This window comes from Plectropomus leopardus, chromosome 13, assembly GCF_026936395.1.
Source record: "Plectropomus leopardus strain MGB_pleo_1.0 chromosome 13, ASM2693639v1, whole genome shotgun sequence".
In the NCBI taxonomy this organism is placed as follows: domain Eukaryota; kingdom Metazoa; phylum Chordata; class Actinopteri; order Perciformes; family Serranidae; genus Plectropomus; species Plectropomus leopardus.
Genome location: NC_142188.1, coordinates 9,838,430 through 9,863,573, shown reverse-complemented (window position 1 = coordinate 9,863,573; position 25,144 = coordinate 9,838,430). Strand labels below are relative to the sequence as shown.

The window sequence follows — 25,144 nt, the reverse complement described above, 5'->3', positions numbered from 1 at the left end:
CGATGTAATAAAGTTTCCTTTGTGCCCAGATCGGCTGTGGCCTGGGTTTCAAACACAATGGCCTCCTGCAGGCTAAGCTGGTGCCAGACAAGGTAACACACACAGATACACACACATGTGCTCACACACACGTATCAAGCCCAGTCAACAGTCTACCCCTCCACAGGAAGAAAAGAGAGAGGGATAAAGGAGGGAGGGAAGGCAGTACACAGGGGCTAATCCTGCAGGCTCACTCTTCTGTTTATCAGTCAGAAGGAGGGAGGGAGAGTTAGCAGAAAGGGAGGGACCAGAGAGGCCTCCTGATCTGTCTTTTGATATTTTAAAGAGGTCTGTTCTCTCCTCCCCAACACTTTGCTGAAGAGACAGAGGAGAGATAGAAAAAGCTGCAAAGAGAAAGGGAAAGGCTGAAAAAGACAAGAGGGCAGCGGAGGAGGAGAGAAAAGAAATGGGACAAGACACACTGAATGGCTTGTAAGGAAAGATGAAGTGAGCCCGCTGGAAATGAGGTGAAACTAGATCGAAACAGCAGGGAAAAAAGCTTCAGCCGTTGAAGAAAAGAGAAGCTGACTGAGAGATTGAGATTGACTGGCCGAGTGAGTGATCGAACAGAGAAAAAGAGAGAGACAGAGTGCTCCCGGCTCGACACAAGGGCCCCATTAACTTGACCACTTGCCCTTTGCACACAAAGGCAGGGCCGGCCCACTGCCCCTCCCACCCAATTATCCACGATTAGGCTCAGTGCACTGTGTCAAGATGGAGAGGGGAGGAAAAGAGGAGAGGGGGAGCAAGGCGAGCACAGGGAGGAGGAAGCAGGGGACAGAGGGAGTAAAGACTGAAGGGAAGCGAGAGGTGGATGATGAAGGACGACAAAATTGTTGAAAAGACGAAAGATATTCAAACATTTGATTTAGTGTCATCCATGCAAATGAGTGTTTTGTCAATGCACCGTGAAACCTTTTCTACTGTGGCTTATATATTTTCTGTATTTGCTTGTGTTTCCCTGTTTGCAGTGTGGTTTTTAATATTGTGTATGTGTTGTCAAATTAGTGTCTCAGTTTGCTTTTGTTTAAGTTAAACATATGTTGTTAAAGTGGTGAAGATATTTTCTTCAGTTGCTTGTATTTTGTTGAGCATAGCGTCACAGTATTTTGTGTGGCAATATTGTATCACTGGATGCCAAATATTGTTCGCTTTACGTATGTATGTATTAATTATTTAATTATCCAAAAAACATTTAATTTGTTGGTACAAAAAGACAAAACAGAAGGGGAAGAACTAATTAAAAGAGAAAAAAAGAATACAATTAAAAAATAAATATATCAATTATAATTAAAATAATGATAGTAAGAAAATGACAATAATATTGACAATGTTAATCATAGCAATAATATTCATAATAGAAATGCATATTTAGGAAAAAAAAATAGATAAGATAGCTCGGTGGTAATAGTATGAAAGGGATAAAACAAAAAAAAATCGACCAAAATAAAAAAAATATATATATCTATTAGCTATTATTTTATATAAATGATTAATATTGCAAATACAAATGTAAGTTTTGGTATGGCCTACCAGAATAAATAAATCAGTTCCTTTTTTCAGACATTATGCTGTAAAAAAAAAACAAACCAACAAAAAAAAAAGTTGAAAAAACTGGAAACTTTCTTCTTTTTTAAATTTTTAAAAATTTTTTTTTTTTTACATAAAACAGGTGTTAAAAAGGTTTTCCCTTGGGAAAACAATTAACAGTTTAAAATAAGTAATATATCATAGTATATGTTTTTCCAATATGTTTAAAATCCCAATAATATTTCATTGCAACTTGAGCATCAGGATAATATCATATTGTGGGGCCTCTTGTAATTCCCACCCCTACCATTTACCCATCTGTGTGACACTGGGCAACATTAGCGTACACTTTTACTTGTACTTGTAGGTTTGTGACCAATCAAAATCGAATATCAAGTCTCCCTTTGCTCTGTTTGGGTGTCTACCAACTCCGCACTTGTGTCCCTTGTGCCCCAACATGTTGTCAAACTGTCACACACGCCGGCTGTCGCTTTTACACAGACAACATTTGGCACTGTTACTCCCTCCGCGGCCGACTTACATGCAGAAAAACTGTTTGCCCATTCCATGTTTGTATCTTTTATACAGAGCGGCAAAGCAGAACAACAACACATCATTCCTGCCTTAAACAGGCACTGTAAATGGGCCTGGAGATGCAGACACACTCATCGCCCTCAGTGACACAGTATCCCCTGGCCTCATCCTACCTGCACACAAACACACAAACATGACACAGTGCACCTATCCACACACAATATGCAGTCAAATAGGCTGGTACATGCAACAGCCATGACATACAAACACACACCGACGAACACACAAATTTTCTTCACTGCACTCACCATGGGCTCAGCTGCAGTCCAGCCGTGTTGTGTCATGTTGTGCTTTGTTGATACTCAGCCGCCAGCGAGCTGGCATCCCCAGGGCCTTGGGCTGGTTGCCACTGCAACATGGCACACCACCACTGACTGCACACACACACACACACACACACACACACACACTATATTTCAACACAGTCTTTGCCCTTGTTTTGACTGACAAATTTTGATGCCACAATTTGAGATGTCGAGAAAAAGGCAGAAAATGTCCTAATTTAGTATGTCGAAAAATGGCCAAAAACTACATAGTATGTTGAAAAACATAAAATTTTGACATGTCAAAAAAGTGGTTGAAACGACATATTATAGCTTGTAGAGACACGTCATGGTATATAATGTCGAAAAAAGGGCCAAAATCCTCATAGTTGCATAGCATGTTATTACGGCCAGCTCGCAGCCCACACCAAATAAAAGAGACGCACTCAAAAATAAGACAAACCAACTAATGTTTATTGATATACATTAAGAATATGTAACGGGCTGTTGACTTGTGCATCAGTGATGTCTGCAGGTGAGTGGATGCTGTGATAATGTGTGGTGCATGTTGTTGTGCGAAGAGAATACAAGGAAAAAATGGTGCAGGGCAGTGAGGCTGGCTGATGGCAAGGCAGGAGCAAGAGTGGGACCATCCCCACCATTGGCCAGGTGTTCCCAATTAGCTGGGAACACAGCTCCAATAGCTCCACAGAGCCAAGAACCTGGAGACACAAACGATCCATGGTATACACAACAACAGGTCATGACTCTGGGGTCATCACAATGTCGAAAAAAGGGTGGAAAATGACAAAGTATAGTATGTCAAACGTCAAATTCTAACATGTCAAAAAATGGGTAAAAACATCATCATTATAGCTTGTTGTATAAAAACGACATGACTTAAAATTTTGAAAAAACATGGCGGACGAAGACATGGTATAATATGTCAAAAAACGTCAAATTTTGACATGACAAAAAAAATGCGTGAAAAATACATATTAAACCTTTCATGATAAAGCATGTCAAAAAATGACTTATTAGAGCTTGTAGAGTTGCGTCAAAGCATGCAATGTTGAAAAAGAGCCCCAAAAAAAATCATAATTTAGCATGTCCAAAAAAATGGCCAAACAGAACCCATACTATAGTATGTCAAAAATGGTCAAATTTTGACATGCCCCCAAAATGGATGGAAATGACTTGTTATAGCTTATAGAGATGCATCATATCATACAATGATATCATACAATGTTGAAAAAATAGCCCAAAAAGTCATAATTTAGCGTATTGAAAAGGGGCAGAAAACCGCATAGTATACTATTTCCAAAAAGGTAAAATTTTTACATGCCCAATAAAGGGCTGAAAATAACTTATTATACCTTGTAGAGTTATGTCATAGCATACAATGTCAAAAAAGGCCAAAAACACCATAATTTAGGATGTCCAAAAAATATCTAAAAACTGCATGGTATACTATGACGAAAAAAGGTCAGATTTTGACAATTTCCAAGTATGACAAAAAAATACTCAGGAGAGCTTGATGAGTCGCATCATAGAATACAATGTTGAAAAAGAAAGACCAAAAAAACATCATTTCACATGTCCTTATACTTATAATAGCTTGTAGAGACGTGTCATAGTATAAGAAGTGGAAATAAAGACTGGAAAACACACAAAAAAACATTATTTCGCATGTCCAAGAAATGACCAAAAAGGCAATAGTATAGTATGTCGAAAAAAGTCAAATTTTGACCGCTCCCAAAAATGGCTGAAAACGACTTATAATAGCTTGCAGAGGTGCGTTTTAGTATACAATGTGGGAATAACGGCGGAAAAACGCCAAAAAATCCATCTTTTAGCATGTCCAAAAAATGACCAAAAAGGCAATAGTATAGTATGTCGAAAAAAGTCAAATTTTGACCGCTCCCAAAAATGGGTGAAAACGACTTATATTAGCTTGTAGAGACGTGTCATAGTATAAGAAGTGGAAATAAAGGCTGGAAAACACACAAAAAAAACATTATTTCGAATGTCCAATAAATGACCAAAAAGGCAATAGTATAGTATGTCGAAAAAAGTCAAATTTTGACCGCTCCCAAAACTGGCTGAAAACGACTTATAATAGCTTTCAGAGACGTGTCATAGTATATTAAGTGGAAATAAAGGCTGAAAAATGCACAAAAAGCCATTATTTCGCATGTCCAAAAAATGACCAAAAAGGCAATAGTATAGTATGTCGAAAAAAGTCAAATTTTGACCGCTCCCAAAAATAGCTGAAAACAACTTACAATACCTTGTAGAGACGTGTCATAGTATAAGAAGTGGAAATAAATGCTGAAAAACAAACACAAAAACATTATTTCGCATGTCCAAAAAATGTCCAACAAGGCAATAGTATAGCATGTCGAAAAAAGTCAAATTTTGACTGCTCCCAAAAATGGCTAAAAATGACTTAAATTAGTTTGTAGAGACGTGTCATAGTATAAGAAGTGGAAATAAAGGCTGAAAAACACACAAAAAAACATTATTTCGCATGTCCAAAAAATGACCAAAAAGGCAATAGTATAGTATGTCGAAAAAAGTCAAATTTTGACCGCTCCCAAAAATGGCTGAAAACGACTTATAATAGCTTGTAGAGACGTGTCATAGTATAAGAAGTGGAAATAAAGGCTGAAAAACACACAAAAAAACATTATTTCGCATGTCCAAAAAATGTCCAACAAGGCAATAGTATAGTATGTCGAAAAAAGTCAAATTTTGACCACTCCCAAAAATGGCTAAAAATGACTTAAATTAGTTTGTAGAGACGTGTCATAGTATAAGAAGTGGAAATAAAGGCTGAAAAACACACAAAAAAACATTATTTCGCATGTCCAAAAAATGACCAAAAAGGCAATAGTATAGTATGTCGAAAAAAGTCAAATTTTGACCGCTCCCAAAAATGGCTGAAAACGACTTATAATAGCTTGTAGAGACGTGTCATAGTATAAGAAGTGGAAATAAAGGCTGAAAAACACACAAAAAAACATTATTTCGCATGTCCAAAAAATGTCCAACAAGGCAATAGTATAGTATGTCGAAAAAAGTCAAATTTTGACCGCTCCCAAAAATGGCTGAAAACGACTTATAATAGCTTGTAGAGACGTGTCATAGTATAAGAACTGGATATAAAGGCTGAAAAACACACAAAAAACCCATTATTTCGCATGTCCAAAAAATGACCAAAAAGGCAATAGTATAGTATGTCGAAAAAAGTCAAATTTTGACCGCTCCCAAAACTGGCTGAAAACGACTTATAATAGCTTTCAGAGACGTGTCATAGTATATTAAGTGGAAATAAAGGCTGAAAAATGCACAAAAATCCATTATTTCGCATGTCCAAAAAATGACCAAAAAGGCAATAGTATAGTATGTCGAAAAAAGTCAAATTTTGACCGCTCCCAAAAATAGCTGAAAACAACTTACAATACCTTGTAGAGACGTGTCATGGTATCAGAAGTGGAAATAAATGCTGAAAAACACACACAAAAACATTATTTCGCATGTCCAAAAAATGTCCAACAAGGCAATAGTATAGTATGTCGAAAAAAGTCAAATTTTGACCGCTCCCAAAAATGGCTAAAAATGACTTAAATTAGTTTGTAGAGACGTGTCATAGTATAAGAAGTGGAAATAAATACTGAAAAACACACAAAAAAACATTATTTCGCATGTCCAAAAAATGACCAAAAAGGCAATAGTATAGTATGTCGAAGAAAGTCAAATTTTGACCGCTCCCAAAAATGGCTGAAAACGACTTACAATACCTTGTAGAGACTTGTCATAGTATAAGTGGAAATAAAGGCTGAAAAACACACAAAAAAACATTATTTCGAATGTCCAAAAAATGACCAAAAAGGCAATAGTATAGTATGTCGAAAAAAGTCAAATTTTGACCGCCCCCAAAAATGGCTGAAAACGACTTACAATAGCTTGTAGAGACGTGTCATAGTATAAGAAGTGGAAATAAAGGCTGAAAAACACACAAAAAAAACATTATTTCGCATGTCCAAAAAATGTCCAAAAAGGCAATAGTATAGTATGTCGAAAAAAGTCAAATTTTGACCGCTCCCAAAAATGGCTGAAATCGACTTATAATAGCTTGTAGAGACGTGTCATAGTATAAGAAGTGGATATAAAGGCTGAAAAACACACAAAAAAACATTATTTCGCATGTCCAAAAAATGACCAAAAAGGCAATAGTATAGTATGTCGAAAAAAGTCAAATTTTGACCGCTCCCAAAAATGGCTGAAAACGACTTATAATAGCTTGTAGAGACGTGTCATAGTATAAGAAGTGGATATAAAGGCTGAAAAACACACAAAAAACCCATTATTTCGCATGTCCAAAAAATGACCAAAAAGGCAATAGTATAGTATGTCGAAAAAAGTCAAATTTTGACCGCTCCCAAAAATGGCTGAAAACGACTTATAATAGCTTTCAGAGACGTGTCATAGTATATTAAGTGGAAATAAAGGCTGAAAAATGCACAAAAAGCCATTATTTCGCATGTCCAAAAAATGACCAAAAAGGCAATAGTATAGTATGTTGAAAAAAGTCAAATTTTGACCGCTCCCAAAAATGGCTGAAAACAACTTACAATACCTTGTAGAGACGTGTCATGGTATAAGAAGTGGAAATAAATGCTGAAAAACAAACACAAAAACATTATTTCGCATGTCCAAAAAATGTCCAACAAGGCAATAGTATAGCATGTCGAAAAAAGTCAAATTTTGACCGCTCCCAAAAATGGCTGAAAACGACTTATAATAGCTTGTAGAGGCCTGTTTTAATATACAATGTGAAAATGAAGGCCGAAAAACACACAAAAAAACAGTATTACCAACGTCCAAAAAATGACCAAAAAGGCAATAGTATAGTATGTCGAAAAAAGTCAAATTTTGACCGCTCCCAAAAATGGCTAAAAATGACTTAAATTAGTTTGTAGAGACGTGTCATAGTATAAGAAGTGGAAATAAATACTGAAAAACACACAAAAAAACATTATTTCGCCTGTCCAAAAAATGTCCAACAAGGCAATAGTATAGTATGTCGAAAAAAGTTAAATTTTGACCGCTCCCAAAAATGGCTGAAATCGACTTATAATAGCTTGTAGAGACGTGTCATAGTATAAGAAGTGGAAATAAATACTGAAAAACACACAAAAAAACATTATTTCGCATGTCCAAAAAATGACCAAAAAGGCAATAGTATAGTATGTCGAAAAAAGTCAAATTTTGACCGCTCCCAAAAATGGCTGAAATCGACTTATAATAGCTTGTAGAGACGTGTCATAGTATAAGAAGTGGAAATAAAGGCTGAAAAACACACAAAAAAACATTATTTCGCATGTCCAAAAAATGTCCAACAAGGCAATAGTATAGTATGTCGAAAAAAGTCAAATTTTGACCGCTCCCAAAAATGGCTAAAAATGACTTAAATTAGTTTGTAGAGACGTGTCATAGTATAAGAAGTGGAAATAAAGGCTGAAAAACACACAAAAAAACATTATTTCGCATGTCCAAAAAATGACCAAAAAGGCAATAGTATAGTATGTCGAAAAAAGTCAAATTTTGACCGCTCCCAAAAATGGCTGAAATCGACTTATAATAGCTTGTAGAGACGTGTCATAGTATAAGAAGTTAAAATAAAGGCTGAAAAACACACAAAAAACATTATTTCGCATGTCCAAAAAATGTCCAACAAGGCAATAGTATAGTATGTCGAAAAAAGTCAAATTTTGACCGCTCCCAAAAATGGCTAAAAATGACTTAAATTAGTTTGTAGAGACGTGTCATAGTATAAGAAGTGGAAATAAAGGCTGAAAAACACACAAAAAACATTATTTCGCATGTCCAAAAATGACCAAAAAGGCAATAGTATAGTATGTCGAAAAAGTCAAATTTTGACCACTCCCAAAAATGGCTGAAAACGACTTATATTAGCTTGTAGAGACGTGTCATAGTATAAGAAGTGGAAATAAATACATAAAAACACACAAAAAAACATTATTTCGCATGTCCAAAAAATGACCAAAAAGGCAATAGTATAGTATGTCGAAAAAAGTCAAATTTTGACCGCTCCCAAAAATGGCTAAAATCGACTTATAATAGCTTGTAGAGACGTGTCATAGTATAAGAAGTGGAAATAAAGGCTGAAAAACACACAAAAAAACATTATTTCGCATGTCCAAAAAATGACCAAAAAGGCAATAGTATAGTATGTCGAAAAAAGTCAAATTTTGACCGCTCCCAAAAATGGCTAAAAACGACTTATAATAGCTTGTAGAGACGTGTCATAGTATAAGAAGTGGAAATAAAGGCTGAAAAACACAAAAAAAACCATTATTTCGCATGTCCAAAAAATGTCCAACAAGGCAATAGTATAGTATGTCGAAAAAGTCAAATTTTGACCGCTCCCAAAAATGGCTAAAATGACTTAAATTAGTTTGTAGAGACGTGTCATAGTATAAGAAGTGGAAATAAATACTGAAAAACACACAAAAAACATTATTTCGCATGTCCAAAAATGACCAAAAGGCAATAGTATAGTATGTCGAAAAAGTCAAATTTTGACCGCTCCCAAAAATGGCTGAAATCGACTTATAATAGCTTGTAGTGACGTGTCATAGTATAAGAAGTGGAAATAAAGGCTGAAAAACACACAAAAAACATTATTTCGCATGTCCAAAAATGTCCAACAAGGCAATAGTATAGTATGTCGAAAAAGTCAAATTTTGACCGCTCCCAAAAATGGCTGAAATCGACTTATAATAGCTTGTAGAGACGTGTCATAGTATAAGAAGTGGAAATAAAGGCTGAAAAACACACAAAAAAACATTATTTCGCATGTCCAAAAAATGTCCAACAAGGCAATAGTATAGTATGTCGAAAAAAGTCAAATTTTGACCGCTCCCAAAAATGGCTGAAAATGACTTAAATTAGTTTGTAGAGACGTGTCATAGTATAAGAAGTGGAAATAAATACTGAAAAACACACAAAAAAACATTATTTCGCATGTCCAAAAAATGACCAAAAAGGCAATAGTATAGTATGTCGAAAAAGTCAAATTTTGACCGCTCCCAAAAATGGCTGAAAACGACTTATAATAGCTTGTAGAGACGTGTCATAGTATAAGAAGTGGAAATAAAGGCTGAAAAACACACAAAAAAACATTATTTCGCATGTCCAAAAAATGTCCAACAAGGCAATAGTATAGTATGTCGAAAAAAGTCAAATTTTGACCGCTCCCAAAAATGGCTAAAAATGACTTAAATTAGTTTGTAGAGACGTGTCATAGTATAAGAAGTGGAAATAAATACATAAAACACACAAAAAACATTATTTCGCATGTCCAAAAAATGACCAAAAAGGCAATAGTATAGTATGTCGAAAAAGTCAAATTTTGACCGCTCCCAAAATGGCTGAAAACGACTTATAATAGCTTGTAAAAACGTGTCATAGAAAAGAAGTGGAAATAAAGGCTGAAAAACACACAAAAAAACATTATTTCGCATGTCCAAAAAATGTCCAACAAGGCAATAGTATAGTATGTCGAAAAAAGTCAAATTTTGACCGCTCCCAAAAATGGCTAAAAATGACTTAAATTAGTTTGTAGAGACGTGTCATAGTATAAGAAGTGGAAATAAATACTGAAAAACACACAAAAAACATTATTTCGCATGTCCAAAAAATGACCAAAAAGGCAATAGTATAGTATGTCGAAAAAAGTCAAATTTTGACCACTCCCAAGAATGGCTGAAAATGACTTAAATTAGTTTGTAGAGACGTGTCATAGTATAAGAAGTGGAAATAAAGGCTGAAAAACACACAAAAAAACATTATTTCGCATGTCCAAAAAATGACCAAAAAGGCAATAGTATAGTATGTCGAAAAAAGTCAAATTTTGACCGCTCCCAAAAATGGCTGAAATCGACTTATAATAGCTTGACGAGACGTGTCATAGTATAAGAAGTGGAAATAAAGGCTGAAAAACACACAAAAAAACATTATTTCGCATGTCCAAAAAATGTCCAACAAGGCAATAGTATAGTATGTCGAAAAAAGTCAAATTTTGACCGCTCCCAAAAATGGCTAAAATGACTTAAATTAGTTTGTAGAGACGTGTCATAGCATAAGAAGTGGAAATAAATACATAAAACACACAAAAAACATTATTTTGCATGTCCAAAAAATGACCAAAAGGCAATAGTATAGTATGTCGAAAAAAGTCAAATTTTGACCACTCCCAAGAATGGCTGAAAATGACTTAAATTAGTTTGTAGAGAGGTGACATAGTAGAAGAAGTGGAAATAAAGGCTGAAAAACACACAAAAAAACATTATTTCGCATGTCCAAAAAATGACCAAAAAGGCAATAGTATAGTATGTCGAAAAAAGTCAAATTTTGACCGCTCCCAAAAATGGCTGAAAATGACTTAAATTAGTTTGTACAGACGTGTCATAGTATAAGAAGTGGAAATAAAGGCTGAAAAACACACAAAAAAACATTATTTCGCATGTCCAAAAAATGTCCAACAAGGCAATAGTATAGTATGTCGAAAAAGTCAAATTTTGACCGCTCCCAAAAATGGCTAAAATGACTTAAATTAGTTTGTAGAGACGTGTCATAGTATAAGAAGTGGAAATAAATACTGAAAAACACACAAAAAAACATTATTTCGCATGTCCAAAAAATGACCAAAAAGGCAATAGTATAGTATGTCGAAAAAAGTCAAATTTTGACCGCTCCCAAAAATGGCTGAAATCGACTTATAATAGCTTGTAGAGACGTGTCATAGTATAAGAAGTGGAAATAAAGGCTGAAAAACACACAAAAAAACATTATTTCGCATGTCCAAAAAATGTCCAACAAGGCAATCGTATAGTATGTCGAAAAAAGTCAAATTTTGACCGCTCCCAAAAATGACTAAAAATGACTTAAATTAGTTTGTAGAGACGTGTCATAGTATAAGAAGTGGAAATAAAGGCTGAAAAACACACAAAAAACATTATTTCGCATGTCCAAAAAATGACCAAAAAGGCAATAGTATAGTATGTCGAAAAAAGTCAAATTTTGACCGCTCCCAAAAATGGCTGAAATCGACTTATAATAGCTTGTAGAGACGTGTCATAGTATAAGAAGTGGAAATAAAGGCTGAAAACACACAAAAAAACATTATTTCGCATGTCCAAAAAATGTCCAACAAGGCAATAGTATAGTATGTCGAAAAAGTCAAATTTTGACCGCTCCCAAAAATGGCTAAAAATGACTTAAATTAGTTTGTAGAGACGTGTCATAGTATAAGAAGTGGAAATAAAGGCTGAAAAACACACAAAAAAACATTATTTCGCATGTCCAAAAAATGACCAAAAAGGCAATAGTATAGTATGTCGAAAAAAGTCAAATTTTGACCACTCCCAAAAATGGCTGAAAACGACTTATATTAGCTTGTAGAGACGTGTCATAGTATAAGAAGTGGAAATAAATACATAAAAACACACAAAAAAACATTATTTCGCATGTCCAAAAATGACCAAAAAGGCAATAGTATAGTATGTCGAAAAAAGTCAAATTTTGACCGCTCCCAAAAATGGCTGAAATCGACTTATAATAGCTTGTAGTGACGTGTCATAGTATAAGAAGTGGAAATAAAGGCTGAAAAACACACAAAAAACATTATTTCGCATGTCCAAAAAATGACCAAAAAGGCAATAGTATAGTATGTCGAAAAAAGTCAAATTTTGACCGCTCCCAAAAATGGCTAAAAACGACTTATAATAGCTTGTAGAGACGTGTCATAGTATAAGAAGTGGAAATAAAGGCTGAAAACACAAAAAAACATTATTTCGCATGTCCAAAAAATGTCCAACAAGGCAATAGTATAGTATGTCGAAAAAGTCAAATTTTGACCGCTCCAAAAATGGCTAAAATGACTTAAATTAGTTTGTAGAGACGTGTCATAGTATAAGAAGTGGAAATAAATACTGAAAAACACACAAAAAACATTATTTCGCATGTCCAAAAATGACCAAAAAGGCAATAGTATAGTATGTCGAAAAAGTCAAATTTTGACCGCTCCCAAAAATGGCTGAAATCGACTTAGAAAAGCTTGTAGAGACGTGTCATAGTATAAGAAGTGGAAATAAAGGCTGAAAAACACACACAAAAAACATTATTTCGCATGTCCAAAAAATGTCCAACAAGGCAATAGTATAGTATGTCGAAAAAAGTCAAATTTTGACCGCTCCCAAAAATGGCTAAAAATGACTTAAATTAGTTTGTAGAGACGTGTCATAGTATAAGAAGTGGAAATAAATACTGAAAAACACACAAAAAAACATTATTTCGCATGTCCAAAAAATGACCAAAAAGGCAATAGTATAGTATGTCGAAAAAAGTCAAATTTTGACCACTCCCAAAAATGGCTGAAAACGACTTATATTAGCTTGTAGAGACGTGTCATAGTATAAGAAGTGGAAATAAATACTGAAAAACACAAAAAAACATTATTTCGCATGTCCAAAAAATGACCAAAAAGGCAATAGTATAGTATGTCGAAAAAAGTCAAATTTTGACCGCTCCCAAAAATGGCTGAAATCGACTTATAATAGCTTGACGAGACGTGTCATAGTATAAGAAGTGGAAATAAAGGCTGAAAAACACACAAAAAAACATTATTTCGCATGTCCAAAAAATGTCCAACAAGGCAATAGTATAGTATGTCGAAAAAGTCAAATTTTGACCGCTCCCAAAAATGGCTAAAAATGACTTAAATTAGTTTGTAGAGACGTGTCATAGCATAAGAAGTGGAAATAAATACATAAAAACACACAAAAAAACATTATTTTGCATGTCCAAAAAATGACCAAAAAGGCAATAGTATAGTATGTCGAAAAAAGTCAAATTTTGACCACTCCCAAGAATGGCTGAAAATGACTTAAATTAGTTTGTAGAGACGTGTCATAGTATAAGAAGTGGAAATAAAGGCTGAAAAACACACAAAAAAACATTATTTCGCATGTCCAAAAAATGACCAAAAAGGCAATAGTATAGTATGTCGAAAAAGTCAAATTTTGACCGCTCCCAAAAATGGCTGAAAATGACTTAAATTAGTTTGTAGAGACGTGTCATAGTATAAGAAGTGGAAATAAAGGCTGAAAAACACACAAAAAAACATTATTTCGCATGTCCAAAAAATGTCCAACAAGGCAATAGTATAGTATGTCGAAAAAAGTCAAATTTTGACCGCTCCCAAAAATGGCTAAAAATGACTTAAATTAGTTTGTAGAGACGTGTCATAGTATAAGAAGTGGAAATAAATACTGAAAAACACACAAAAAAACATTATTTCGCATGTCCAAAAATGACCAAAAAGGCAATAGTATAGTATGTCGAAAAAGTCAAATTTTGACCGCTCCCAAAAATGGCTGAAATCGACTTATAATAGCTTGTAGAGACGTGTCATAGTATAAGAAGTGGAAATAAAGGCTGAAAAACACACAAAAAAACATTATTTCGCATGTCCAAAAAATGTCCAACAAGGCAATAGTATAGTATGTCGAAAAAAGTCAAATTTTGACCGCTCCCAAAAATGGCTAAAAATGACTTAAATTAGTTTGTAGAGACGTGTCATAGTATAAGAAGTGGAAATAAAGGCTGAAAAACACACAAAAAAACATTATTTCGCATGTCCAAAAAATGACCAAAAAGGCAATAGTATAGTATGTCGAAAAAAGTCAAATTTTGACCGCTCCCAAAAATGGCTGAAATCGACTTATAATAGCTTGTAGAGACGTGTCATAGTATAAGAAGTGGAAATAAAGGCTGAAAAACACACAAAAAAACATTATTTCGCATGTCCAAAAAATGTCCAACAAGGCAATAGTATAGTATGTCGAAAAAAGTCAAATTTTGACCGCTCCCAAAAATGGCTAAAATGACTTAAATTAGTTTGTAGAGACGTGTCATAGTATAAGAAGTGGAAATAAAGGCTGAAAAACACACAAAAAACATTATTTCGCATGTCCAAAAAATGACCAAAAAGGCAATAGTATAGTATGTCGAAAAAAGTCAAATTTTGACCACTCCCAAAAATGGCTGAAAACGACTTATATTAGCTTGTAGAGACGTGTCATAGTATAAGAAGTGGAAATAAATACATAAAACACACAAAAAACATTATTTCGCATGTCCAAAAAATGACCAAAAAGGCAATAGTATAGTATGTCGAAAAAGTCAAATTTTGACCGCTCCAAAATGGCTGAAATCGACTTATAATAGCTTGTAGAGACGTGTCATAGTATAAGAAGTGGAAATAAAGGCTGAAAAACACACAAAAAAACATTATTTCGCATGTCCAAAAAATGACCAAAAAGGCAATAGTATAGTATGTCGAAAAAAGTCAAATTTTGACCGCTCCCAAAAATGGCTAAAAACGACTTATAATAGCTTGTAGAGACGTGTCATAGTATAAGAAGTGGAAATAAAGGCTGAAAAACACAAAAAAAACATTATTTCGCATGTCCAAAAATGTCCAACAAGGCAATAGTATAGTATGTCGAAAAAGTCAAATTTTGACCGCTCCCAAAAATGGCTAAAATGACTTAATTTAGTTTGTAGAGACGTGTCATAGTATAAGAAGTGGAAATAAATACTGAAAAACACACAAAAAAACATTATTTCGCATGTCCAAAAAATGACCAAAAAGGCAATAGTATAGTATGTCGAAAAAGTCAAATTTTGACCGCTCCCAAAAATGGCTGAAATCGACTTATAATAGCTTGTAGAGACGTGTCATAGTATAAGAAGTGGAAATAAAGGCTGAAAAACACACAAAAAAACATTATTTCGCATGTCCAAAAATGTCCAACAAGGCAATAGTATAGTATGTCGAAAAAGTCAAATTTTGACCGCTCCCAAAAATGGCTGAAATCGACTTATAATAGCTTGTAGAGACGTGTCATAGTATAAGAAGTGGAAATAAAGGCTGAAAAACACACAAAAAAACATTATTTCGCATGTCCAAAAAATGTCCAACAAGGCAATAGTATAGTATGTCGAAAAAGTCAAATTTTGACCGCTCCCAAAAATGGCTGAAAATGACTTAAATTAGTTTGTAGAGACGTGTCATAGTATAAGAAGTGGAAATAAATACTGAAAAACACACAAAAAACATTATTTCGCATGTCCAAAAAATGACCAAAAGGCAATAGTATAGTATGTCGAAAAAAGTCAAATTTTGACCGCTCCCAAAAATGGCTGAAAACGACTTATAATAGCTTGTAGAGACGTGTCATAGTATAAGAAGTGGAAATAAAGGCTGAAAAACACAAAAAAAACATTATTTCGCATGTCCAAAAAATGTCCAACAAGGCAATAGTATAGTATGTCGAAAAAAGTCAAATTTTGACCGCTCCCAAAAATGGCTAAAAATGACTTAAATTAGTTTGTAGAGACGTGTCATAGTATAAGAAGTGGAAATAAATACATAAAACACACAAAAAACATTATTTCGCATGTCCAAAAAATGTCCAACAAGGCAATAGTATAGTATGTCGAAAAAGTCAAATTTTGACCGCTCCCAAAAATGGCTAAAATGACTTAAATTAGTTTGTAGAGACGTGTCATAGTATAAGAAGTGGAAATAAAGGCTGAAAAACACACAAAAAACATTATTTCGCATGTCCAAAAAATGACCAAAAGGCAATAGTATAGTATGTCGAAAAAGTCAAATTTTGACCACTCCCAAAAATGGCTGAAAACGACTTATATTAGCTTGTAGAGACGTGTCATAGTATAAGAAGTGGAAATAAATACATAAAAACACACAAAAAAACATTATTTCGCATGTCCAAAAAATGTCCAACAAGGCAATAGTATAGTATGTCGAAAAAAGTCAAATTTTGACCGCTCCCAAAATGGCTGAAAATGACTTAAATTAGTTTGTAGAGACGTGTCATAGTATAAGAAGTGGAAATAAATACTGAAAAACACACAAAAAAACATTATTTCGCATGTCCAAAAAAATGACCAAAAAGGCAATAGTATAGTATGTCGAAAAAGTCAAATTTTGACCGCTCCCAAAAATGGCTGAAAACGACTTATAATAGCTTGTAGAGACGTGTCATAGTATAAGAAGTGGAAATAAAGGCTGAAAAACACACAAAAAACATTATTTCGCATGTCCAAAAATGTCCAACAAGGCAATAGTATAGTATGTCGAAAAAGTCAAATTTTGACCGCTCCCAAATATGGCTAAAAATGACTTAAATTAGTGTGAAGAGACGTGTCACAGTATAAGAAGTGGAAATAAATACTGAAAAACACACAAAAAACATTATTTCGCATGTCCAAAAAATGTCCAACAAGGCAATAGTATAGTATGTCGAAAAAGTCAAATTTTGACCGCTCCCAAAAATGGCTAAAAATGACTTAAATTAGTTTGTAGAGACGTGTCATAGTATAAGAAGTGGAAATAAAGGCTGAAAAACACACAAAAAAACATTATTTCGCATGTCCAAAAATGTCCAACAAGGCAATAGTATAGTATGTCGAAAAAGTCAAATTTTGACCGCTCCCAAAATGGCTAAAAATGACTTAAATTAGTTTGTAGAGACGTGTCATAGTATAAGAAGTGGAAATAAAGGCTGAAAAACACACAAAAAACATTATTTCGCATGTCCAAAAATGACCAAAAAGGCAATAGTATAGTATGTCGAAAAAGTCAAATTTTGACCGCTCCCAAAAATGGCTGAAATCGACTTATAATAGCTTGTAGAGACGTGTCATAGTATAAGAAGTGGAAATAAAGGCTGAAAAACACACAAAAAAACATTATTTCGCATGTCCAAAAATGTCCAACAAGGCAATAGTATAGTATGTCGAAAAAGTCAAATTTTGACCGCTCCCAACAATGGCCAAAAATGACTTAAATTACTCTGTAGAGACGTGTCATAGTATAAGAAGCGGAAATAAAGGCTGAAAAACACACAAAAAAACATTATTTCGCATGTCCAAAAAATGACCAAAAAGGCAATAGTATAGTATGTCGAAAAAAGTCAAATTTTGACCACTCCCAAAAATGGCTGAAAACGACTTATATTAGCTTGTAGAGACGTGTCATAGTATAAGAAGTGGAAATAAATACATAAAAACACAAAAAACATTATTTCGCATGTCCAAAAAATGACCAAAAGGCAATAGTATAGTATGTCGAAAAAAGTCAAATTTTGACCGCTCCAAAATGGCTGAAATCGACTTATAATAGCTTGTAGAGACGTGTCATAGTATAAGAAGTGGAAATAAAGGCTGAAAACACACAAAAAAACATTATTTCGCATGTCCAAAAAATGACCAAAAAGGCAATAGTATAGTATGTCGAAAAAAGTCAAATTTTGACCGCTCCCAAAATGGCTAAAAACGACTTATAATAGCTTGTAGAGACGTGTCATAGTATAAGAAGTGGAAATAAAGGCTGAAAAACACAAAAAAACCATTATTTCGCATGTCCAAAAAATGTCCAACAAGGCAATAGTATAGTATGTCGAAAAAAGTCAAATTTTGACCGCTCCCAAAAATGGCTAAAAATGACTTAAATTAGTTTGTAGAGACGTGTCATAGTATAAGAAGTGGAAATAAATACTGAAAAACACACAAAAAAACATTATTTCGCATGTCCAAAAAATGACCAAAAAGGCAATAGTATAGTATGTCGAAAAAAGTCAAATTTTGACCGCTCCCAAAAATGGCTGAAATCGACTTACAATAGTTTGTAGAGACGTGTCATAGTATAAGAAGTGGAAATAAAGGCTTAAAAACACACAAAAAACATTATTTCGCATGTCCAAAAAAATGTCCAACAAGGCAATAGTATAGTATGTCGAAAAAGTCAAATTTTGACCGCTCCCAAAAATGGCTGAAATCGACTTATAATAGCTTGTAGAGACGTGTCATAGTATAAGAAGTGGAAATAAAGGCTGAAAACACACAAAAAAACATTATTTCGCATGTCCAAAAATGTCCAACAAGGCAATAGTATAGTATGTCGAAAAAAGTCAAATTTTGACCGCTCCCAAAAATGGCTGAAAATGACTTAAATTAGTTTGTAGAGACGTGTCATAGTATAAGAAGTGGAAATAAATACTGAAAAACACACAAAAAAACATTATTTCGCATGTCCAAAAAATGACCAAAAAGGCAATAGTATAGTATGTCGAAAAAAGTCAAATTTTGACCGCTCCCAAAAATGGCTGAAAACGACTTATAATAGCTTGTAGAGACGTGTCATAGTATAAGAAGTGGAAATAAAGGCTGAAAAACACACAAAAAAACATTATTTCGCATGTCCAAAAAATGTCCAACAAGGCAATAGTATAGTATGTCAAAAAAGTCAAATTTTGACCGCTCCCAAAAATGGCTAAAATGACTTAAATTAGTTTGTAGAGACGTGTCATAGTATAAGAAGTGGAAATAAATACATAAAAACACACAAAAAACATTATTTCGCATGTCCAAAAAATGACCAAAAGGCAATAGTATAGTATGTCGAAAAAGTCAAATTTTGACCGCTCCCAAAAATGGCTGAAAACGACTTATAATAGCTTGTAGAGACGTGTCATAGTATAAGAAGTGGAAATAAAGGCTGAAAAACACACAAAAAACATTATTTCGCATGTCCAAAAAATGTCCAACAAGGCAATAGTATAGTATGTCGAAAAAGTCAAATTTTGACCGCTCCCAAAAATGGCTAAAAATGACTTAAATTAGTTTGTAGAGACGTGTCATAGTATAAGAAGTGGAAATAAATACTGAAAAACACACAAAAAAACATTATTTCGCATGTCCAAAAAATGACCAAAAAGGCAATAGTATAGTATGTCGAAAAAAGTCAAATTTTGACCACTCCCAAGAATGGCTGAAAATGACTTAAATTAGTTTGTAGAGACGTGTCATATTATAAGAACTGGAAATAAAAGCTGAAAAACACACAAAAAACCCATTATTTCGCATGTCCAAAAAATGACCAAAAAGGCAATAGTATAGTATGTCGAAAAAGTCAAATTTTGACCGCTCCAAAAATGGCTGAAATCGACTTATAATAGCTTGACGAGACGTGTCATAGTATAAGAAGTGGAAATAAAGGCTGAAAAACACACAAAAAACATTATTTCGCATGTCCAAAAAATGTCCAACAAGGCAATAGTATAGTATGTCGAAAAAGTCAAATTTTGACCGCTCCCAAAATGGCTAAAATGACTTAAATTAGTTTGTAGAGACGCGTGTCATAGCATAAGAAGTGGAAATAAATACATAAAAACACACAAAAAACATTATTTTGCATGTCCAAAAAATGACCAAAAGGCAATAGTATAGTATGTCGAAAAAGTCAAATTTTGACCACTCCCAAGAATGGCTGAAAATGACTTAAATTAGTTTGTAGAGACGTGTCATAGTATAAGAAGTGGAAATAAAGGCTGAAAAACACACAAAAAACATTATTTCGCATGTCCAAAAATGACCAAAAGGCAATAGTATAGTATGTCGAAAAAGTCAAATTTTGACCGCTCCCAAAAATGGCTGAAAATGACTTAAATTAGTTTGTACAGACGTGTCATAGTATAAGAAGTGGAAATAAAGGCTGAAAAACACACAAAAAACATTATTTCGCATGTCCAAAAATGTCCAACAAGGCAATAGTATAGTATGTCGAAAAAGTCAAATTTTGACCGCTCCCAAAAATGGCTAAAAATGACTTAAATTAGTTTGTAGAGACGTGTCATAGTATAAGAAGTGGAAATAAATACTGAAAAACACACAAAAAAACATTATTTCGCATGTCCAAAAATGACCAAAAGGCAATAGTATAGTATGTCGAAAAAGTCAAATTTTGACCGCTCCCAAAAATGGCTGAAATCGACTTATAATAGCTTGTAGAGACGTGTCATAGTATAAGAAGTGGAAATAAAGGCTGAAAACACACAAAAAACATTATTTCGCATGTCCAAAAAATGTCCAACAAGGCAATCGTATAGTATGTCGAAAAGTCAAATTTTGACCGCTCCCAAAATGGCTAAAAATGACTTAAATTAGTTTGTAGAGACGTGTCATAGTATAAGAAGTGGAAATAAAGGCTGAAAAACACACAAAAAACATTATTTCGCATGTCCAAAAAATGACCAAAAGGCAATAGTATAGTATGTCGAAAAAGTCAAATTTTGACCGCTCCCAAAAATGGCTGAAATCGACTTATAATAGCTTTGTAGAGACGTGTCATAGTATAAGAAGTGGAAATAAAGGCTGAAAAACACACAAAAAAACATTATTTCGCATGTCCAAAAAATGTCCAACAAGGCAATAGTATAGTATGTCGAAAAAAGTCAAATTTTGACCGCTCCCAAAAATGGCTAAAAATGACTTAAATTAGTTTGTAGAGACGTGTCATAGTATAAGAAGTGGAAATAAAGGCTGAAAAACACACAAAAAAACATTATTTCGCATGTCCAAAAAATGACCAAAAAGGCAATAGTATAGTATGTCGAAAAAGTCAAATTTTGACCACTCCCAAAAATGGCTGAAAACGACTTATATTAGCTTGTAGAGACGTGTCATAGTATAAGAAGTGGAAATAAATACATAAAAACACACAAAAAAACATTATTTCGCATGTCCAAAAATGACCAAAAAGGCAATAGTATAGTATGTCGAAAAAGTCAAATTTTGACCGCTCCCAAAAATGGCTGAAATCGACTTATAATAGCTTGTAGAGACGTGTCATAGTATAAGAAGTGGAAATAAAGGCTGAAAAACACACAAAAAAACATTATTTCGCATGTCCAAAAAATGACCAAAAAAGGCAATAGTATAGTATGTCGAAAAAAGTCAAATTTTGACCGCTCCCAAAAATGGCTAAAAACGACTTATAATAGCTTGTAGAGACGTGTCATAGTATAAGAAGTGGAAATAAAGGCTGAAAAACACAAAAAAAAACATTATTTCGCATGTCCAAAAAATGTCCAACAAGGCAATAGTATAGTATGTCGAAAAAAGTCAAATTTTGACCGCTCCCAAAAATGGCTAAAAATGACTTAAATTAGTTTGTAGAGACGTGTCATAGTATAAGAAGTGGAAATAAATACTGAAAAACACACAAAAAAACATTATTTCGCATGTCCAAAAATGACCAAAAAGGCAATAGTATAGTATGTCGAAAAAAGTCAAATTTTGACCGCTCCCAAAATGGCTGAAATCGACTTATAATAGCTTGTAGAGACGTGTCATAGTATAAGAAGTGGAAATAAAGGCTGAAAAACACACAAAAAAACATTATTTCGCATGTCCAAAAAATGTCCAACAAGGCAATAGTATAGTATGTCGAAAAAAGTCAAATTTTGACCGCTCCCAAAAATGGCTAAAAATGACTTAAATTAGTTTGTAGAGACGTGTCATAGTATAAGAAGTGGAAATAAATACTGAAAAACACACAAAAAACATTATTTCGCATGTCCAAAAATGACCAAAAAGGCAATAGTATAGTATGTCGAAAAAGTCAAATTTTGACCACTCCCAAAATGGCTGAAAACGACTTATATTAGCTTGTAGAGACGTGTCATAGTATAAGAAGTGGAAATAAATACTGAAAAACACACAAAAAAACATTATTTCGCATGTCCAAAAAATGACCAAAAAGGCAATAGTATAGTATGTCGAAAAAAGTCAAATTTTGACCGCTCCCAAAAATGGCTGAAATCGACTTATAATAGCTTGACGAGACGTGTCATAGTATAAGAAGTGGAAATAAAGGCTGATACACACACAAAAAACATTATTTCGCATGTCCAAAAATGTCCAACAAGGCAATAGTATAGTATGTCGAAAAAAGTCAAATTTTGACCGCTCCCAAAAATGGCTAAAAATGACTTAAATTAGTTTGTAGAGACGTGTCATAGCATAAGAAGTGGAAATAAATACATAAAAACACACAAAAAAACATTATTTTGCATGTCCAAAAAATGACCAAAAAGGCAATAGTATAGTATGTCGAAAAAGTCAAATTTTGACCACTCCCAAGAATGGCTGAAAATGACTTAAATTAGTTTGTAGAGACGTGTCATAGTATAAGAAGTGGAAATAAAGGCTGAAAAACACACAAAAAACATTATTTCGCATGTCCAAAAAATGACCAAAAAGGCAATAGTATAGTATGTCGAAAAAGTCAAATTTTGACCGCTCCCAAAAATGGCTGAAAATGACTTAAATTAGTTTGTAGAGACGTGTCATAGTATAAGAAGTGGAAATAAAGGCTGAAAAACACACAAAAAAACATTATTTCGCATGTCCAAAAAATGTCCAACAAGGCAATAGTATAGTATGTCGAAAAAAGTCAAATTTTGACCGCTCCCAAAAATGGCTAAAAATGACTTAAATTAGTTTGTAGAGACGTGTCATAGTATAAGAAGTGGAAATAAATACTGAAAAACACACAAAAAACATTATTTCGCATGTCCAAAAAATGACCAAAAAGGCAATAGTATAGTATGTCGAAAAAAGTCAAATTTTGACCGCTCCCAAAAATGGCTGAAATCGACTTATAATAGCTTGTAGAGACGTGTCATAGTATAAGAAGTGGAAATAAAGGCTGAAAAACACACAAAAAACATTATTTCGCATGTCCAAAAAATGTCCAACAAGGCAATAGTATAGTATGTCGAAAAAGTCAAATTTTGACCGCTCCCAAAAATGGCTAAAAATGACTTAAATTAGTTTGTAGAGACGTGTCATAGTATAAGAAGTGGAAATAAAGGCTGAAAAACACACAAAAAACATTATTTCGCATGTCCAAAAAATGACCAAAAAGGCAATAGTATAGTATGTCGAAAAAGTCAAATTTTGACCGCTCCAAAAATGGCTGAAATCGACTTATAATAGCTTGTAGAGACGTGTCATAGTATAAGAAGTGGAAATAAAGGCTGAAAAACACACAAAAAAACATTATTTCGCATGTCCAAAAAATGTCCAACAAGGCAATAGTATAGTATGTCGAAAAAAGTCAAATTTTGACCGCTCCCAAAAATGGCTAAAAATGACTTAAATTAGTTTGTAGAGACGTGTCATAGTATAAGAAGTGGAAATAAAGGCTGAAAAACACACAAAAAACATTATTTCGCATGTCCAAAAATGACCAAAAAGGCAATAGTATAGTATGTCGAAAAAGTCAAATTTTGACCACTCCCAAAAATGGCTGAAAACGACTTATATTAGCTTGTAGAGACGTGTCATAGTATAAGAAGTGGAAATAAATACATAAAACACACAAAAAACATTATTTCGCATGTCCAAAAAATGACCAAAAAGGCAATAGTATAGTATGTCGAAAAAGTCAAATTTTGACCGCTCCCAAAATGGCTGAAATCGACTTATAATAGCTTGTAGAGACGTGTCATAGTATAAGAAGTGGAAATAAAGGCTGAAAAACACACAAAAAAACATTATTTCGCATGTCCAAAAAATGACCAAAAGGCAATAGTATAGTATGTCGAAAAAAGTCAAATGTTGACCGCTCCCAAAAATGGCTAAAAACGACTTATAATAGCTTGTAGAGACGTGTCATAGTATAAGAAGTGGAAATAAAGGCTGAAAAACACAAAAAAACATTATTTCGCATGTCCAAAAATGTCCAACAAGGCAATAGTATAGTATGTCGAAAAAGTCAAATTTTGACCGCTCCCAAAAATGGCTAAAATGACTTAAATTAGTTTGTAGAGACGTGTCATAGTATAAGAAGTGGAAATAAATACTGAAAAACACACAAAAAACATTATTTCGCATGTCCAAAAATGACCAAAAGGCAATAGTATAGTATGTCGAAAAAGTCAAATTTTGACCGCTCCCAAAAATGGCTGAAATCGACTTATAATAGCTTGTAGAGACGTGTCATAGTATAAGAAGTGGAAATAAAGGCTGAAAAACACACAAAAAAACATTATTTCGCATGTCCAAAAAATGTCCAACAAGGCAATAGTATAGTATGTCGAAAAAAGTCAAATTTTGACCGCTCCCAAAAATGGCTGAAATCGACTTATAATAGCTTGTAGAGACGTGTCATAGTATAAGAAGTGGAAATAAAGGCTGAAAAACACACAAAAAACATTATTTCGCATGTCCAAAAAATGTCCAACAAGGCAATAGTATAGTATGTCGAAAAAAGTCAAATTTTGACCGCTCCCAAAAATGGCTGAAAATGACTTAAATTAGTTTGTAGAGACGTGTCATAGTATAAGAAGTGGAAATAAATACTGAAAAACACACAAAAAAACATTATTTCGCATGTCCAAAAAATGACCAAAAAGGCAATAGTATAGTATGTCGAAAAAAGTCAAATTTTGACCGCTCCCAAAAATGGCTAAAAACGACTTATATTAGCTTGTAGAGACGTGTCATAGTATAAGAAGTGGAAATAAAGGCTGAAAAACACACAAAAAACATTATTTCGCATGTCCAAAAAATGTCCAACAAGGCAATAGTATAGTATGTCGAAAAAGTCAAATTTTGACCGCTCCCAAAATGGCTAAAAATGACTTAAATTAGTTTGTAGAGACGTGTCATAGTATAAGAAGTGGAAATAAATACATAAAAACACACAAAAAAACATTATTTCGCATGTCCAAAAAATGTCCAACAAGGCA

At 33.7% G+C, this 25,144-nt stretch overlaps 1 protein-coding gene across 4 annotated transcripts in view; it reads left to right on the top strand.

The window, feature by feature from the left end:
• The window catches only part of camkmt (calmodulin-lysine N-methyltransferase), a 178,901-nt gene that overhangs the window by 131,509 nt on the left and 22,248 nt on the right, over positions 1–25,144 (top strand). For all 4 annotated transcript variants that reach the window (XM_042501696.2, XM_088086629.1, XM_088086628.1 and 1 more), the window contains exon 13: positions 30–92. In XM_042501696.2, coding sequence (XP_042357630.2) covers positions 30–92 — 63 coding nt within the window. The remainder of the gene's footprint in view (positions 1–29; positions 93–25,144) is intronic.